The 19327-nt window shown below is 61.7% G+C and overlaps 1 protein-coding gene across 4 annotated transcripts in view; it reads left to right on the top strand.

Moving 5' to 3' along the window:
• The window catches only part of PRR5 (proline rich 5), a 50824-nt gene that overhangs the window by 28705 nt on the left and 2792 nt on the right, over positions 1 to 19327 (top strand). For all 4 annotated transcript variants that reach the window (XM_087868635.1, XM_045780082.2, XM_045780085.2 and 1 more), the window contains 6 exons: positions 4513 to 4593; positions 9425 to 9473; positions 10146 to 10203; positions 14834 to 14925; positions 15359 to 15499; positions 19021 to 19156. In XM_087868635.1, the coding sequence (XP_087724761.1) occupies positions 4513 to 4593; positions 9425 to 9473; positions 10146 to 10203; positions 14834 to 14925; positions 15359 to 15499; positions 19021 to 19156 (557 nt within the window). The remainder of the gene's footprint in view (positions 1 to 4512; positions 4594 to 9424; positions 9474 to 10145; positions 10204 to 14833; positions 14926 to 15358; positions 15500 to 19020; positions 19157 to 19327) is intronic.

The following is a 19327-nucleotide window of genomic DNA, read 5'->3' as shown; positions in this document are numbered from 1 at the left end:
TAGTTAGCATCCGAAGCCAAGTGGACTGAAACCGGGGTGTGAGCGGGACCTGTTTGCTGAGGAGCGGATGAAGTTGACACAGGGCTGGAAATGGCATTGTCACCCCACTGATTTACCAGAAGGTCACGTCGGGGCCTGGCCTGGGGGCACGGTTGGCTTCCAGGTTGCCTACCTCCTGTGCCTTTCACCTGGACGTGAAGAGGAAGCCGGTGGGCCCTGCTCCTGGGGCAGCTGGAGCAGAGCCAGGCGCCCCCCCCGCCTTCATCTCTTGGGGCTGGGCATGACCCCCAGGTACCAATGAGGACGCTGGGGCTCCATCCAGTCATCCTTGGATAGACAGGGCAGAGGGAGGACTAGAGCCTTGGCTGTCAGGTGGGGTGGCCGGTCCTTGGGGACCCGGTAGAGCCCAGCTCCCCTGCCCTTCCTCGTTCACCTGACCATCCCTGCCCACAGATTGCTGGCCAGAAGCCGGTGAGACACGCCAGGCCTCGACACCAGTGGGAGGGGCCCAAGGAGGTGGCCACCCTGCTCAGGGCCTGGGTCGGCCTTCTGGGGTCACCTGGTGTCCTCTGAGGCCTCTGGAGGCCATGTCCAAATCGCGGTAGGCACCAGAGAAAGGCAGGGCTCTGCGTCCAGGTCCCTGGCAGGGACCCTACTCTCTCCAGGGGTCCTTGGAGATATATCAGCCTAACTAATCAGAGGCCTGGCATGGGGTGGGGCCCGACCCTTCCACTGTCTGTTGGGGCTTCCTGTATGGGCAGGTGGGCAACGCTGAGAAAGGTGATGGTGGGCCAGAGGCCCACACCTGGGGTCCCCTTTAGCCCGCAACCCCACATGGGCTCCAGCCCAATTCAAGGTGGCCACAGGCAGGTGCCCCCAGGAGCCCTACAGTCAGCCCTCCCTCTCCCAGTTTGGCGAGGCCTCACCCCCTTCCTGGACCATGTACTTTCCAGGGCACCCTGGAGCCTCACCAGGGCTCTGGAACCTTCTCGCCTTCACCCCAGGCCCACCTAGGGCTCAGGCAAGAGACGCTGGACGAACTCTGCCCTCCTGTCCTCCTGCAGTGGGGAGGGGGACAGGCTCCACGAAGGACTACCCAGTGGGGGAGAGGCCATGGGTCTCACCCGGAAGTGCCCTTGGAGGCTGCCTATGGTTTCCACTGGACCATATGCCAGTGCCTGTGCTAGGCCTGCCCACCTCTGGTCAGGAGGCCACAGACCGGGGTGCCTGGGGTTTCACTTCTATTTTGGGGGGAAGATGAGTCACATGGGGGCCTCTTGCTTTCCACCCTTCCTCTCCCCAAGTGGCTCACAGCAAGGTTTTTTTTTCGTTTGCCCAACTTGGACTTGGAACAGAAGGGGAACCGCAGCCCATAGCTGGAGAGGAATGGAAGGAGCAGGGCCCGTCCGGCCAGGGGCAGCGTGGCAGGCAGTTTCCAAGCCAGCGCCCGGGGGTCAGGCTCGTTGGCTCTGCCGGCTGTCACGCTCGTGTGACTCTGGGCTGTCCCTTGGCTCCCCAGACCCTCATCGTTTCCTTCCTTCCGTAGCCTGGGGTGTGACAGGCCCCGTGTGATGGTTAGAAGGGAGAGATTGAGAAAACCACAGAGCGGATGGTTGAGCTGTGGTGGGAGCTTCTGGGGACATGCCTCACCTCAGCATCTCTGCTGAAGATAGCACAAGTGTCACTGTGGGGCACGCCGCTGCCCGCACACGCTCTCCTTTGGGCATTGGAGTGGAGAACCCACGGTGTGGATGGGGAAGCTGAGGCACGGGTAGCCAGCGTTCACGCTGGGCGGAGCGGGATGGCGGATCGCAGAGTGGCCCCTGGGCTGGGCCGGCGGCTGCTCAGGTGCCGGGGTTGAGAGGACTGAAGGGAGGTGATCGGCTCCCTCACTGGTGAGCTTGGGGGTCAGGGACGGGGGCAAAATAGTCAAGCAGATAGACCTCCCCTCCCCTAAAGGACAACTGAGGACAATTTTTTCCCACAGCACAGGTGCGAGGGAGGAAGGACCCGACATGGAGGGTCTGGGGGAGGGTTTGAAGTCCACGGAGCGGGTGGAGGGCGAGCCTACAGGCGAAGGGACAGCAAGAACAAAGGCCCTGAGGCTGGAGGGGCTGATCCATGTGCCGCCCTGAGGGCCTCGGGGAGGACATGGTTCAGAGAGCCACCTCGCCATCCAAAGCCGTGGGGTGCAGGGTCAGCTCTGGGCTGGGGTCCTTCCGGAAGGCTGACTGGAAGAGGAGGAAGGCCAGGGAGAGACTGCTGGGAGCAGGGGTGTGTGAAGAGCAGGGGGGGCGGCCCAGGGCTCGGCCTGCGCTGGCTTCTTCCCACCTCGGGGCCTCCGTCCTTGGTCCCCTCTGGGCCTCAGGAGCGGCTGGGGCCAGGGGCCCCAGGGCAGTGACCAGGACAGCCGTGCCCCTCTGGCCCCCCAGCAGCCCCCACAGGGCTGGGAGCCAGCTTGCAGCTGCTGGAGGACCACTGGCTTCCTGGCAGATTTTTCTCTTTTTTGGCTGTAGATGGGGAACAGCCTTCCAGGGACACGGTAGTGGGGCTGGGTCCACCAGGGACTCCTGACAGGTGAGCGCGGGTCCGGCCGGGCATTCCATCCCCGCGGCAGCCCAGGGTGTGCGCAGGCACACTCAGGAGCCCCTTTCACAGGCGAGAAACAGAAGTGGGGAGACGTGTGTCTTGAACCCGCAAATCCGTGGCATTCTGACGCCAGACCCGGAGCGGTCGGGCACCCCAGGTCAAGTGACCGGTGACCAGCAGGGTCTCGGCCAGCACTTGCTGAGAAGCTGATAACTCACAGTGGAGCTGGTCTCGGCCTCTGGCCTGGCCGGGACCAGCTGTGGACCTTGGATGTGGCCCCTGCATGGCTCACACCCCCGGAGGGTGCAGGGCCCTGCCCCAGCCCTGCCCAGAGTCGGCTGCATGGGGAGAGGGGGCAGCTGTTGGGTGAGGAGCTCTGTGCCCTCCCACGGGGGACCTGGCCTCTGTGAGCCTCTGTCTCCCCATTTGCGAAGCGGGGGGCCAGTCTGCCTTCCTGGGCAGGGTAGAGCTAATGCGGGCAGACAAGGGCACCAGGAGCTTGGTGGCTGCTGTCTGGTCTGTGATGGGAAGGGCAGCGTGTGGCCTGCTGTCCCCTCCATGCTGAGAATGACGGCAGCGGGTCTGTGAGCTTTAGAGCGGTGACTGGGTCCTAGGTGGTGGGCGGTGGAGCCACCCAGACCTGGTTCTCCTCCTCAGGAGTGTGTGGCCGGGAGAGGGTGGGGTGCCAGTAGGAAAGTGAATCAGCAAAGAGCCAGGATAGGAGTCTCCCTGGGGAAGGGAGGGGTTCAGGAGGGCTTCTTGGAGGAAGTGGCTTCTGAGCTGAGTCTAGTATGAATAGCTGCTTGCCTGATAGGGAGGAGAAGGGCCTTCCAGGCAGAAGGAGCAGTGGGTGCGGAGACCCAGAAGTGTGGTAGCCCTGGGAGGTCCAGCACTCTGAGACTCTGGTGTGGGATACCCCGGAATGCAGGGAGCGGCCATTCCTAACAAGCCTCGAATGCCACGTGTAGGCCTCGGGCTCTGTGTGCAGGGCAGTGGATGCCTCGCAAGACCCTGGTCAGGGAAGTGACTCGGGGCAGTGAGGAGGCAGGCTGGTGTGATCAGGTCCAGGCATGCAAGGAGGGGCCCTGGCTAGAAGGGAGGGGAGGGGTGCAGCAGAGCTCCAGGAGGTAGAAATGGATCAGACCTCAAGGCTGATTGGCTTTGGAGGGTGAGGGAGAGTCAAGGATGAATTTTCCCCAAATGCTTACCAACTTCTCCTTCAACAACAGGGCTCTATGCTCTTGGGGCTTATAGACAGTGATGGAAGCAAGTTAATCAAAACACACAGAAACATGTGGTTACACAGTGATAAGTCTGTAAAAGCTGGCAACAACGTGTGATCCGAAGGGAGCAGATAATGGAAGTGGGAGAGGACCAACCAGCAGAAAGGGCACGTGCAAAGGCCCTGTGGGCTAGAGGCTGCTTCCCCAGTTGGGCACATAACATGAGCGGTCAGTGCTCAGGGACACCAGGAGTCAGGAGGGGCTGGCTCAGGGGCACCTGGAAGCCCATGGTGAGTGTTGGGCTGGGATATGTTACAGGGTGGGAGAGGTGATTAAAGGGTACCCTTGGGATTGGAGGGTTCAGGAACACGGGAAGGGGGAGCAGAGTGGGTGCAGGCCACAGAAGACATCCTGGAGAGGTAACTCAGAGGTGACTGAGGCCCAGGGCTCAGGGGATGCTGGGGCTAGAGGTGCAGGATCTTGAGGTCAGATGGGAACTGAGTCTCTGGTGTGGACAGGGTCCCCTGAGGATAGCTGACCCCTGCTCTCCAGGGCCTGCCTTATAAGAGAAAAGACAGGCACGTGCTTCTGGCCAGGCCCACATCTGTTCCTCCAGCCATGCAGGGTGGGCTGCTCCGGAGAGGGCAGGCAGGGAGGGCTGGTGGGGCCTCGATGACACTCCTCTTTCTCCCACCCGCAGCATCCACAACGGGGTCATCGCCGTCTTCCAGCGCAAGGGGCTGCCCGACCAGGAGCTCTTCAGCCTCAACGAAGGCGTGCGGTGAGTGGCCACGTGTCCTGTCCTGGGCCTGTGAGTGGCAGGGAAGGCTGTGCCAGGGTGGGAGGCTGCAGCCCTGCTCCCCCAGCCACTCCCGAGATGTCACTCTTACAGCCGCGGTGGGCAGTGGACCTTAACCGCGGGCCCTGGTCTTGTGGCTGTCAGACCCGCTGGATCTTGAGGGCCCCCCCCGCCGAGGACTTTCTTCAGGGGAAGCAGGGTGGGACTTGGACAGGCGCTCGAGATAACGCCCACATTCCCCGCTGGTGTTGAACATCATGAAGGATGTTACTCTGTTAAAGAGGAAGGACCCACCTGCCTAATGACGGGAGTGTCGTTCCCGGAAAGGCAGTTAAAGCCTGGCGAACGCCCCTCATTTCCTGTGGATGGCCAAGCAGTGAGCACCGGTGAGGGAGCCAGGACAGACCAGCCCCTCCGAGCTGCCATTGTGAGGGGGGCGCCATCCGTCACTCGGAGGGAATCAGCAAGGCCAGCCCCATTAGTCCTGCTTTGCAGTGGGGGAGGCCAAAAGCTCAGAGAGGTCAAGATACTTGCCCAGGGTCACACAGCTGCCTCAAGGAGGCATTTCCTACCTCTGTGCTGTTCCCTGCCCGCCCTGGCCCGCACTACCCTCTCCCTGTGTCAGTATCTGGGAAAAGCAGGCAGCCCAGCTCCTCTTCAGCTCACGATAGGAATAAAGGATAATGGGGACGGGGATCGTTTTCATACAGGGCACCACGGCCCAGCGTGGCAGGGCTGAAAGGGGCCTTACAGACAGGTAAACTGAGGCCCAGGGAGGGAAAGGGGCAGCTGAAGTCACAGAGCAGAAGCTTGTTGCCTCTCCCGGGCCCCCTACAGGTGACCTGTGTGGGGGTCCTGTTTCTTTCAGGCTCTTCGGCTGCCCGTTTCACGGGTGAGGGGACTGAGGCAGAGAGCATGCTGCGTGTGCTCACAGGGCTGGTCAGTGGAGCTGGGACTCGGCTTCCTGACCCCAGGGCCTGTGGGTCCCTCGGGACCGCCCCCTGCCCAGCCCCCACCCTCTCCTTCATCACGTGGCCGTGTTAAATCAAGTGAATTTAATTATGCGTGATACCCATCGCTGGTCATTACCCACGAGAGAGCCCAGGGCCAGGAGCCACTGATGGCGCTGTCACCTGAATGTTCCCCTTGGTTCTCGGGGCCGGGTGATGAGACGGGGTGGGGGGCGCTGCTCGGCCGGGCCCAGGCAAGGCCAAGTCCAGGGACGTGAATAGTCACAGGACCCATGTCTGGCCATCATCCTTTCTTCCCCCCGTTTTTATGTACATACATTTGTGCATACGTTACGTATAATTCACTCCTAAAATGTACAGTTCAGTGGTTTTTAGCACATTCCTCACTCTTTGATTCCAGAACATTCTCACCTACTCCCCCTCCCCCGTAAAAGCCCATCCCCATTAACAGTCACTCCCCATCCCTTCTCCCAGCCGCTGACAAACGCCAATAAGTGTCTATCTCTAGATTTGCCTTTTCTGGACGCATCGCATACGTGGAATCACCCAGCATGCGTGCGGCCGTCTGTGTCTGGCTTCTTCCATGTAGTCTGACACCTTCAGGGGTCATCCACGTCGGAGCCTGTGCCGGCCCTTCATTCCTTCTCGTGGCCAGATAGTATTCCATGCTAGGGAAACCGCATTCCGCGTATCGTTCACCTGCTGATAGACGGCTGGGCCACCGCCCCCTCGGGGCTGTAACGCGGCTGTGAACGTGCAGTGCAGGGAAACGTGCAGACGTGCAGACGTGTGGCTTCGTGTCTCCTGGGGCCATACCCGGGGTGGGTGGCTGCTCCACAGCGTCAGAGGACCGCCCCACTGCTCTGCACAGCGGCCGCGACACCTCCCTTCCCACTAGCGTCTCAGCAGCCGGTCCCCCCGCCTTCTTCCCGGACTTGCTACTTTGGGGGTTTGTGTTCAAACAGCACTTGTGGGGCTGAAGTGCCGTCTCGTGGCTGGGGTTTGCAGTTTCCTGATGACTAATGACGGGAACATCTCTTCACGGGCTCGTTGGCCATCTGTATCATCTTCAGGGAAATGTCTACTCGGCCCATTTTTAAATGGGATGATTTCTCTCTTTCTTGTTGAGTTGCAGGAGTTCTTTATAGATTCTGGATCCAGATCCAGGTTCTGATGTGCACAGCTGCTCTGTCATCCGTGGTTGTCCTCTCACGCTCCTGTTCTCTGAAGCCTGAAGGGTTGATGTTGGTGACGTCCAGGCTGCCGGTCTGGCCTCTCTCTCGACCCGTTCCTTCGACCACGTTCTCCTAAGGCCCCAAAACGTGCACACTTCGCATAAGTGTTTTTCCAGATAGAGACTAAGTCACTTTGGGTTGTGAGGACACCTCTCCAGGCAGACGTCTGCCCCAGCATTCGATAGAACAGCTCCAGGTCTGCTCGGGGCCCGGAGAATCGTGTGCGAGCTCGTGGGCAGGAGCTCGGCCACCTGCTCTGCGCCTGAGCGGCCCCTCCGCTGCCTGCTGGGCTCTGGCTGGGGTGCAGGTCGTCTGGCCCTGCCCCAGCTCCAGCCCGATGTCCCACTGGCCCTGCAGCTCCCGGGAGCCAGCAGACCCATCTGGACAGGATGGCCCTGGCCCCGCCCCTTTCTGTGGCTGTCTCTCTTCCCTCAGATGACATCCAGGCTGTTCGCCCTGTAGTGCCTTCCCCAGGGGGTGTCCCGGGTGCATGGGCTGCCTGGAGGCTCCCTAAGGGTACGGGAGCAACCTAACCGGCAGGCCCCGCAGGGCCGTCACCACTCGCCCCCCAGGGCCTCAGTCTCCACATCTGCGGAATGAGCGTGGCTGTGCTCCGGAACCTGGGAGAGCCGGTGGGCACAGCACAAATGGGGGGGCTCATGTAGTGAGTTAAGAGGAAGTGTCAGGAGGTGTGGGGAGCCCCTGGGCAGCCAGCAGTGGGGCAGAGGGTCTGCTTGGCCCTGAAGGAGATGTTCATTCATTCATTCATTCATGTTCATACTCACTGTCACTAACCACGGGCCAGAGAGAGGGTGAGGAGGGCTTTACTGAGCACCTGCTGTATACACCAAGGGTGAGCCGTGATCTGACTTGACACCCCAGAGCCTCCCGCTCTACTTTCTGGCGTGTCTTGGGCCCCAGATGAGGGTGCTGGAGCTCAGGCAGGGGAGGGGACTTGCCTGGCGTCACACGGTGGACCGGCGGCATTGGGACTGGCCCTCTGGCCCTTGATGGGCTGAGGAGCTCACCCAGGCTCAGCCTTGGCCGAAGAGAAGACCCTCCCTCCTTGCCCTTTGCTCTCTGGCCTTGCCCAGAGTGACCCCTTGGGTCATGTATGTGGTGACCTTGAGATAGACACTGAGCCTGGACATAGGGGTCACACGGGAGCTAAGGTCGCATTTGGTCCTTGGAAACCCAGACGATTGGGAGAAGGTGGAGGGACTGTGGCAGGGGGATGACCACGGGGGGCCACTGGCTTCACACCCTGTCGCTGTCTCAGGTGGAGCTCAGCTTGGTGAATGTCACCACCATTAACCTCACAGTTACGTAGGGACAGCGTCGGGCTGTGACGTGGGATTGGTCCTGTGCTAAGAGAAGCTGCCAGCTGGGGGTGGGGGACAGGGTCTTGGGGCTGCCACCAGACAGTCGCAGTTACTCTGACCCTCGGGGTCCTCATCCATCCCATCCAGGGACCCCCAGGACCACCCACCAGGCTGTCATGAGCTTCGGTCTTAACTGGCGTGGTGTGGCCGTGGCCCTGAGAACTGCTCAGGAAACATGTCCCTCCACGTGTCCCCCCCCCCCCCCCCCCGCACACACATCTTCACTGCACCTTCCAGATCCTGCCCTCAGCCCCAGGTTCCAGGGATGCCTGCTGGTTAGCTGCTGGGGTGCTGGACCTCATACAGACCACCTGCCTTCTGTCTCTCTGTCCCAGTGGGGACAGCCAGTCCTTGGGGGGAGGGTCCCGCTTTCAGCTCCACAGGAGGGTAGCGTGTAGCCACCCCTAAAAGCCCTTTGAGAACCAGGGCACCCACTTAGCGGTATGGGGGGTGGTGAGTTCAGCACGCATGCGAGCACACACACACACACACACACACACACACACACAGCTCCAAGGCTGACAGAGATGCCCGAGGAGGTCGGGTGTTGGGCTGAACATTGACGCTGCCCGACTGTTTCAGGCACTCCTTGGTCTGGCCCGGGACGCCCACCGCTCCCTCAGCCCCCAGAGGTGTGCAGCGCAACGAGCTGTCCACATGAGTACAAGGGATGAGGTTCAGACCCTAACTTGGTGTGTGGTGTGTCCTGTGTGGCCTTGGACAGGTCACTGGACCTTTCTGAGCCTCACCTGTAGACGGGAACCGTAAGGAGCAGCTGCTGCTGGGTCGGTTGAGAGACGGAGTGCGGGAGAGCCAGAGAGCCGAGGGGAGCCCCCGAAGCTGGGAGGATGGAAGGGGAGGGAGCTGTGCTGCCGGCTGGGGGGTTGGGGGGCGGGGAAGAAGGGAGGCAGCTGAGGGTTGGAGGCCCAGCACCCCCCGTGTCTCCGAGAACGTGACAGACGCCCGTGGCCCTCGCTCTGGCTCTGGGGACGCTTCAGCTTCCTCTTGTGTGAAATGGCGGGAGCCTGCAGAGCCACAGCGGAGCCCCATGGAGGCCCGCCCCCCCCCCCCCCAGCGTTCCCCCCACGCCGGACTGGCCGGGCATGCCCACCCTTCCCGCCGGGCTGAGCGGTCGGCCTCCCGCTGCCCTGGTGACCCCCCTGTCAGCACCGCGTGGTCTCGGACGTCTGCTCTCCCTCACTCCCCTGTCCCCTCCCGCCCACAGGCAGCTGCTGAAGACGGAGCTGGGGTCCTTCTTCACGGAATACCTGCAGGTGGGTGGTCCGAGCTGGCCGGAAGGGCCGGGGGTCACCTACTCGCGGTGGCCACATGGGGCCACCCGGCCAGCCGAGGGGCCTCAGTGCGTGCGGGGTCAGGGCCGGGGTAACTCCGTGCAGTGCACCCACTTAAAACATACAGTTTGGGGGCGTTCAGTGTCCTCACACCACTGATTCGTGTGTCTGTGCACGCTTCACTCTTCCTTGCAGCCACGTAATATTCTGCCGCCCAGAGACACCCCACGTGGCTCCATCTGCCCGTGGTGGCCACTGGGCTGCTTCCACCTTTTGGCTGGTGGTGGTGGCGCTGAGACCACAGGGTGGCATTCTCAGCCAAGAGCCAGGGGCAGCGTGACCCTGCACTTCGGGCGTCAAGTTACTAACGTGGTTCACACACCCGTACTTGAGGCCGCTCTTGCTTGAAAGGCCTTTCTTCATCGTGGGCTGCGAAGGCGGCCGCCTGCCCTACTCGGCTCGTCCCTGAGGGCCTGTCGCTGTCCTCCCAGGGCCAGCTGAGGTTCAAGCTCTGTTGGGAGCAGGCTGGGGGCGGGGGGCATGGGTGAGTCCCCTCCGCCTGGGCCTCGGCTGCCAGCTTGGGGGGGCTCCTGGGGGCCTTGCCTGCCCAGACACCCCCGGGGCAGTAACGTCTGGCCTGTGTGTTCTTTTCAGAACCAGCTGCTGACGAAAGGCATGGTGATCCTGCGAGACAAGATCCGCTTCTATGAGGGTAAGTGTGGCAGCCCGGCAGCTGGGACCGAATGCTGGGCCACGCCGTGTGCCGGTGGCCCTGCTAACCTTGCCTGTGTCCCCAGGACTGTGGGTCGGAGGGCAGCAGGGGCAGCAAGGCCAAGATCTGACCCCAGGAGGGGACCTTAATGGGGAGAGCATCTGCCCCCCGACCCCTGCCCCGCAACTTCCTGGAGCCCAAGAGGGCTGAGAAATCAGGGAAAAGCCCTTGCCTCCTCTCACTGCCCCCGGGGCCTACTGGCGCCAGTGAACCCCATCCTAGCAGCCTGGGAGAACCCCTGACAGGATCGTTGGGGAACTAGCTTAGGCCATTCCTGATATTCCTGAAGGAGGTGGCGGGAGCAGGGGGCTGCCACCTGGCTAGGAGGAGCTGTCCCATCAGAGTTTGGGGCCTGAGCCGGGCGCTGGACCTTCCAGACGAGTTTTCTCTTTTGATGCTCATACCCACCCGTGAAGCCTTTGGGTCCCTATAATGATGGCAGGCGATTTGTCTGCAGCCACACTGTGAGTAGAGGGCAGGGTGCGTCCGAGCCCAGGCCAGCCTGACCCCAGCGCACACGCCCTTGGCCCTGCTGGAGGCCCACGAGCTCCAGCGCGCCTCTGCCTGGTCCGGGCCTCGGCAAGTAGGGAAGGGTCCTGGAGGGCTCCTCCCTCCTCCTGGCACCCTCTGGCTCCCATGTCCTTGGGCCAGGGGCAGCAACCGAAGCGTTGTCTCCCTGTGGGAGTGAATTGGCATAGAGAAAGATCAGATTACGGGCGGACCCTACTCAAACCACAGTGCCTTTGACAAGGCCTGTTTCGTGCCAGGCCCTGTGCCGAGTTCAGGCTCCATGAACATTGTTGAGCGTCTACTATGCACCAGGCACTGGGCACTTGCTTACTGTCCGCCAGACCGTCCTGAGTGTTTTTCAGCTACTAACTCATTGGCTCTCCCAGCACCCTGCACAGGAGAGATCACTGCAGCCACTGCACGTGCAGGGAGACAGGCACCCGGGCCCCCCGGCTCTGTGGCAGCCTCATTCCAGTGCTACGTCAGTTCTTTCTTCAGTCCTTACTCTGATCCACAAAGAAGGGGCGTTAGCCCATTCCCTGGAGGAGGACACTGAGGCCAGGGGCTGAGTGTGCTATGGGTGAGCTCAGAGCTGCATGTCCCCTGCTCTTTCTACCCCTGCTTATATCGGGTGGAAGTCCTGAGGCGGGAGCCTGGCTAGGGCCACCAGAGCCACTATCGAAGGGAGGGAGAGGCACAGACCGCCAGGAATTGAAGCTGGCTTCCTGGAGGAGGCAGCAACTGGGTCAGCGGTCAGGGCGGTGAGGATCTGGCACCTGGCGGAGATGCCCTCCCACGGCCCTCTCCTTACTCGGCACATTCCAGCGGTGCCTCTGCCTCCCACCGGCTCCAGCCCAGGGGAGCTGGGAGCTTCAGAGAAGAGGAGCTTTGTGCAGCTTAGTAGAGCCCTGCCTGCAGCGGCCGTGTCCGCCAGGCCACCCGGCGGGGAGCGCCAGCCCCATCCAGCCTCCCCGGGCCTCGGACAGGCACGGAGCCCCGGTCGGGGGGGCCACAGGGCCTGGCCTCCAGTTCCCATCCAGCCACAGACCTCAGCGTCCGTGTCCGCGTCTTAGCACCATGGGGTTCGATGGGCTCCACCCCTGTGCGCACTGCGGGTCGGGCCCCAGCTAACCTCTGGGGGCCTGGAGATGGGGGAGATCCGGGCCTGCCTAGCAGGGACTGACAGTCCAGTCGGGGACATAGACGTGGACCGGACAGTGACAGTTCAGTGTGATGAATGTCAGGGTGAAGGGAAGCCCCAGGGAAGGAAGGGTTACTTCCATCTTGGCAGTCAGGGAGGACTCCATGGAAGCAGTGGCCCTTGAGTCAGGCCTCAGAATGCGGTCTGTCCGGGAAGACATTCGGCCTCCTTCAGTCCACGCCAGGGGGACAGTTGCTGATGCCACACCCTGAGGGGCCAGCTTTGGAGCCTGTCCCATCCACCTCTGGGGCCGGTTTGGCTGCCAGGGCAGCTCTCCCTTGAGACTGCTCCCTGTGGCCAGCCATGTCCTCACCTGTGCCTCTGCTGGAGAGCAGTGGGTAGCCTCATGTGGGCCAGCCCCAGGACCTTGCCGCCCACCCCCCTCCAGCCCCCAGCCCGCAGTCCCCAGCCCGGCCTTGGACTTCAGCTCCCGAGCACAGCAATTCCTGGAAACAGGAGGCCTGGAGTCTACCCCCTGGACCGCGCCTACGGCTGTGGTTCCATGGTCTCCGACCCTGGCTTCCAGAGGTGGGCTCCGACTGCCACCAGGACGACGCCTCAGCGGTCAGACACCCAAGGACTCCAGGGAGGAGCTCGGGGCTCCTGCAGGCTCAGGCCCTGGGCTCGGCCCTCTCTTGTCCGTCAGGAATCCCAGCCTGTTACAGGCCATTCGGCCAGACTCCCCAGTGGCCTTCACACACTGGCCCGCGGGCCTGACTCCGTCGGGCCGTCCTCCTGGCCGGCTCGCCTCCTCTGAGCCCCTGCTGGGGCCTTTTCCACTGCCCTGTGGTCATTGTGGGGCTGAGACCCGAGCCAAGATCAGCCTGGTGTGCTCCCGTCTCCCGAGCCCTCTGCGCTTGTACTGAACAGAGGAGGACAGACGGACCCACCGCCAGGGGAGAACCTGGCTTCTGCTGAGCCTCAGCACGGATGCGGCCCACATGGGCCCACCGGTGGCCGCCATGCCCACGGCCGACAGTGAGCGTTGCTACACGGCAGCCTTCCACCCAGTGCGCGTGAGGACGTTCACACCCATCTTACAGAGCATCACTGAGGCTCTGGTTGCCGGACTCCCCGGGGGTCCCGCAGCGAAGCAGAGCGGGGCTCCAGCGCCATGCTGCCTGACGCTGTCACCCCTGACAGCCCTGCCGCCCCCCTCGCCAGCAGCCCTAGACCACAGGCCCTAGTGGAGAACGTGGCCAGTGGGCGAGGCTGTGCTTCTTGGCCTCTCGGTCAGCGTGCCACTCTGATGGGGCCTCAAGGCTGTGTTTTACAACATCTGCTTTCCACAGCATTTCCGCCCCGTGGGCTGGAGGGCAGCCTGCGGATGCCGGCCTGGCCCGGGCCCAGAGCCACCCCACGGCCGGCCCGGGGAACTGAGCCGCCTTTCTTCTTCCCGGGGACGGCGGGGACCTGAAGGGACCTTTGTACAGGCAGAGCTCCGCGGGCGGTGGCACCCACCCATCCTGGGTTCTGCAGAGCTAGGTGTGGGCCCCCGGGGAGGGTTGGGAGCTGGCTGCCGGGCGGAGCGCCCCAGTGCCAGCAGATCGGCCACGCACAGAGGCCACGGCATCTCGCTGCCAGCTGGGCTGGATGGGCTTCCTGGGGCCGCCCCCACCAGGCTCCCCTCCCAGAGCCTCCACACCTACACAGATTTGGGGCCTTAAGGGGCAGGGAAAGTGTGGGGCTCAGAGCCCAAAGAAAGTAAGGAGAAGAGGCAAAGGCCTTTGTCTGGCTTCCTGGTTCCCATGGAAAACTCGAGCGGTCCCACACGAGCAGTGTAGTCTGGGAGGCCAGCCAGCATGTGGCACTTACCTTCCTCACCCAGAAACCCCCAGCACACCCCGTTTTTCTCCAGCCATTCAGTAGTCTGACTTCCAGGTGGGGTCCCACTGAGCAGCAGAGGCCTTGGTGACACGTACCGGGACCTGCTTATCCTGGACCTTGCAGCTTTCTGTTCATTCCAGGCAGAAGGACTGAGGGATCCGCACTCTGCATTTCCTGGGGGAGCCCAGACCCAGCTCGGGGACACCTCAACTGTCCTCATCCCTCAGGGGCTGCCCGTCCTGCGGATGGCATGCTCCTTCCCCAGGGCTGGCAGAACTTGACCAAATGCCTGCTTCCCACACATCTACTTGTGTGGTTCCCACACTGAGGATGTCCATCAACCTGGCAAACAAAGCCGCCTAAATCAGCTTGGATAGCACCTCCTCCAGGAAGCCCTCCTGCCTGATCCTCTCCACTTGTTCTGCTTCCCTCCCCTAGCTGGGACATGCTGTTCTTGGACGTGGTCTCCCTGGCTCCCCAGATCCCACCTCAGGCAGCCCGGGGTGGCAGGGACCAGGGCCCTGGAGGGAAAGGACCTGAACCTCTCAGAGGCTGCGTCTCTTGGTCTGCCCACTGAGGTCACCCCTTCAATGGGCAGATCATTGTGCTCACAGTGGCCATTCAGGGTCTTGCTTCCCTGTCCTGTGATGGGTCTGGGGATCTTGGAGGCTCCGCTGGGTCCCCAGTGCCCAGTGTAGGTGCTCTGCAAACACCTGCATGGGTGGACAGATCCCCTGTCTGCTGGGGGTCACTGTGGGTTCGGAGGAGACGGGGCTGTGTGCGGCAGCTGCCATTGGGGGTGGTGGGGCGTTCCTGTGTGGGTCTGGTGCGGGCTGAAGGAATGGGAACCAGTGGCCAGTGCTTCCCAGCACTCCCGCCGCCCCAGGCCCTGTGCTGTGTGCTCTCGACCAGGGGGCAGGGGGGCGCCTCCAGGGCCCGGAGCCCGGCCCTCAGCTCCCGTGTCCCCCCGCAGACGGGCGAGAGGACTCCAGCCTGGGAGGGCTGAGCAGTGACGGTTCCCTGTGCCCACAGGACAGAAACTGCTGGATTCGCTGGCAGAGACGTGGGACTTCTTCTTCAGTGACGTGCTGCCCACGCTGCAGGCCATTTTCTACCCGGTGCAGGTGAATGAATGGTCCCTGCAGCCGTGGGACCCCGGGGCCAGGCGACCGCCTGTCCCAGCCTTGCTGCAGGCTGCCCTGGTCTGGGGATGGGCACGTCCCTGGCCCTCTCAGAACCTCCTTCCCACCCACAGTCTGGAACCAAGGACAGTCCCCTCCCACAGGCCTTATAAAGCCTTGAGCAGCACATAGTAGGCCCTGTCCAGCACACAGTAGGGGCTTGGTGTGTGACAGTAACCCTTTCCTTGCCTGAGGAAGCTGACTGGGGCCTCTCCTCGGGACAGGGGTCATCCAGGGAGGAGGACGGGGCAGAAGGGAGCCCGAGGGTCCGTGGGGCCATAGCCCCGGGATCTGGCCCCAGATCGGAGGATGTGGAGGGATGGAGGGGTTTCACATGACGGCAGCTGGGGGCGGGCGCGGCCTCATGTGTCTGCAGGGCAAGGAGCCGTCGGTGCGCCAGCTGGCCCTGCTGCACTTCCGGAACGCCATCACCCTGAGCGTGAAGCTGGAGGACGCGCTGGCCCGCACGCATGCCCGCGTGCCCCCCGCCATCGTACAGATGCTGCTTGTGCTGCAGGTGCGTGGGGCCCCCAGGAGGCCTCTGCGCGCTCCTGCGGCAGGAACATCCCTGCACGCAAGGCCACGCTCCCCGGAGGCAGAGCCTGAGACGTGGATCTGGATCCTTGGGACTTGTCAATGGGGAGACTCTCGGGAGAAACTTCTCGGGAGTTCCAGAGAAGGCGGGCCTCAGCCTCATCCCATGGGGAGCCCAGGAGTGTGAACCGGTCCGGAGGTGTCCCTTGTGGGTGGGGCTGTGCCTTCACACCCCGCACTAGTCGGTTATCGGGGCTATCGGCCACCTCCCCACAGTGGTTCCAGACGTTTCTGGTGTGGTGGCTTTCACCTGCCAGAGCAACTTTGGGAAGGGGGCAGCTGCAAGCTGTTGGCAGCCTCGCTCCCAGCAGCCGCGGGTGAGTGGCCTGCCCAAGACGGCAGGGGATCTGATGGGCCACCCACAGCCTTTACCGCAAACGGGGCCTTTTGCCAACTGCTCCATCCCAAGCCCTGTGAGGGGCACAGCACCCCATAGTTTGCAAGCTTGTCCCACTGTGACAGGACAAATGTAGGTACTGTTAGCCCCCCCCCCCCATATTACAGGTGGGAAATAGAGTCCTCATTTACCCAGAGTTAATGAGGCCTGGCCTCACCCACGTCCGATGGGCTCCAAAATCCTGTTCATTGTTCTGCATTTCCTCGTGCACGTGGGTATCCTAAATGGGGGTCTGCGAGGTTGGTCCTAGGGTCCAGGGCAGCCAGTGAAGATTCCAGAGCAAGGAAGGGGCTGATGAATATAGATCTGAGGGTCAAGGGACTGCACTGGGTGGGAGCTGGTGGTCGTCCTGGCCACCAAGCAGGATACCGGGCCTGACGCTGGGATTTGGAAGGATTTTAGGTGAGACCTGGCTGGGTCAAAGCGGGACCTCGAAGGACTTTGTGTGTCTCAGCCTCCTTCCCCACCTGTGTGACAGAGTGAAACTTCCTGCCTGTGGGTCAGGTTCAAGGATAATGGGGAGAAATCAGATGTAAAGCCTTCTGTGGTGCTTCTGGGAACCCGCAGTGGCTGGACGGGGATTTAGAGCCAAGGGGGTCCCACCGTGATCCCACGAACGGCACCGAGGTGGGTGGCCAGAAGTAGGCTGGTGCTGCCCCCTGGTGGCCTCTCTGCCTCACACAGCTTCCTCCCCTTGGCCCTGTTGCCCCGAGACTTGCCCTCCTTCCCGTTTGCTGTTGCCTCGCTCCCCACCAGGCCTGTACTTGGAGTGCGCTTGTCCCCACTGTTCTAAAGTCCCAGCTGCTGGTTAGCACGTGTCGAGGGCCTACTGTGCGCCCTGCGCTTCACCAGCGGAGTGACCGTTCTCCCGGGGCCCCGGGGAAGCCGAGGGAGCAGCCATGCATCTGAGTGCTCACCAGTAATGCACTCCCTGGGCCCCATTCTCTCGCTGTGCAGTGGGGGGCAGAGGCAGACATCCTTTACAAGTCTGGGGACTGAAAGAGTGTGAAGTCACGGAACGCCCAGCCAAGCGGAAGCATCGTGCTTGTCCATGTCACTGTCGCTGGGGCTGGAGGCACTTGCAGGGCATGTGCGGTCTGTCGTGATGGCTCCTCTGTCGTTCCTGACGTTAGGAATCCGTGTCCTCTCTCTGGCAGTCAGCCTGGCTGCGGCTTAGTGATGTTACCGGTCTTTTCCAGGAGCCAGCTTTGGGTTGCGTTAATTTTCTCTAAGGATGTCTTGTTTCAGTCTCAATGAGTTCTGCTCTTACTATTGCTCTTCTGCTTTCTTTGGACTTCCTTTGCACTTCTTTTTCTAGTTTGCCGAGGTGGAAGCTTAGATGGTTGGCTTTCAGGCTTTCCCTTTACTAATAGATCCATTTGATGCTACGGTTTCCCTCAAAGCACAGTTTTCAGCATATCCCATCCGTGTGGGTCTGTTTTCATGCAAAGCATTTTAAGATATTTGTTAAGATTTTCTTTTTGGGGGCGCCTTGGGTGGCTCAGTCAGTGAAGATCTGCCTTCGGCTCAGGTCGTGATCCCAGGGTCCTGGGATCGAGCCCCACATCCGGCTCCTTGCTCAGCAGGGAGCCTGCTTCTCCCTCTGCTGCTCCCCCTGCTTGTGCTCTCTCTCTCTCTGTCAAGTAAATAAATAAAATCTTAAAAAAAGAAAGGATTTCCTCTTTGATCTCTAGGTTATTTCGAAGTGAGTTGTTCGATCTCCATGTTGGGGCTCTCCCAGTTATCGTCGAGTTCCCGATTCCCGGTTTCCTGCCGCTGTGGTCTGAGAGCAGGCACTGTATGACTTCTGTCTTTTTAAATTCGTGAAGCTGCGCTTTGCGGCCCAGAGCGCGGTCCGACACGGCAGGTGCTGCACGTGAGCTGTAGGTGTGTGCCGCCGTCGCGGGGGAAGCGGTTGACAGGAGTGTGGAGTGCAGCGTGTCCTTCGAGCTTCTGGCTGCTGGGCTGTCCCGCGAGTGGATTAACGGTCCCTCCCGCGGTTCTAGCAGCTTTGCCTCATGTGGTCTGGCCCTCTTTTGTTATGTCGCAGGCACATTAGGGGTTGTTACGTCGCCCCAGAGAATTGAGCTCTGTATCGTTACGTGGTGACCTTCTTGACCCCCGATGACGTTGCTTGGGCTGAAGTCCAGCCTGTCTGACATTAACCTAGCTGCTCCCGCTTGGCTGTGACTGGTGTCAGTGTGGCACGGCTCTCTCAACCCTTTTCTTGTAATTGATTTGATTTATTTATTTATTTATTTACTATTTTAGAAGGGGGGGCAAAGAGAGAGAGAGAATCCTAAGCAGGCTCTATGCCCAGCATGGAGCCCAAGGCGGAGCTCGATCCCATGACCCTGAGATCATGACCTGAGCCAAAATCAGGAGTCGGCCCCTTAACCGACTGACCCACTGGGGTGCCCCTCAGCCCTTAGCTTGTAGTCTGTGTGGGTCTTTCCAGTTAAGTGGGTTTCTCACGGATGGCGTGGCGGGGGCTCTCGGGCTGTCCGTAGCTGTCATTTAACATTCTGAGGGCATCTTGTGCTGTGAGCATCTGGCAGCCCGTCAAGGAGGGATGTCTTCCCCTCATTCCTTGAGACATCCTTTGTTCAGTGAGCGCTCACGAAGGGCCTACTGTGTGCCAGTCCTCTGCTGGGGGTACAGAGCTTGCTCCCCGTCAGCGAGACCAAGGCTGGTCAGTGAGACCAAGTGGGTGGCTGCCGTCCTCAGAGTTTGGCTCTGACGGAACCAGAGGACATAGAGATCCCCTCAGAGCTCTGTACGAGGAGGCTCAGGGAGCAGGTGGGCAGGGCCTGGCAGGGGCAGCAGTGTGGAGGAGATGAGGGGAAGGCCCCGCTGGGAGCTGGACCTGGGCCTGGCTGGCCCTAGGGGGCAGCCTTTCCTGCCTGTAGCGCTCTATGGGATGAGGGGCGGGGGCAGCGGACCCCAGGGGAGGCCGTTAGTGGTGACCGTTGAGCTCAGCCTGGCTGGGCCAGGGAGGCAAGGAACAGGCTGTCTAGTGACCACCCACCTCTCTCCCTCTCTTGCAGGGAGTGCATGAGTCCCGGGGCGTGACCAAGGACTACTTGCGCCTAGAGACACTGATCCAGAAGGTGGTGTCGCCCTACCTGGGCACCTACGGCCTCTACTCCAGCGAGGGCCCCTTCACACATTCCTGCATCCTGGGTAGGACTTGACTGGGCCTTGGGCGGGGAGCTGGGTCACCTCTGGCCCCATCCACCTCTGCTCAGGGTCCAGGCCTCCCAGTGAATAGATGGCCACAACCAGATCCCACTGGGGATTTGCTTTTCAGTCATGCAGCAGACGTGGCCTGGCTTGTGCTGGGCCCTGGACGCG

This window comes from Ursus americanus, chromosome 17, assembly GCF_024610735.1.
Source record: "Ursus americanus isolate L20-20 chromosome 17, mUrsAme1.1.p, whole genome shotgun sequence".
Lineage (NCBI taxonomy): Eukaryota > Metazoa > Chordata > Mammalia > Carnivora > Ursidae > Ursus > Ursus americanus.
This window is presented reverse-complemented; position numbering and strand designations above follow the sequence as displayed.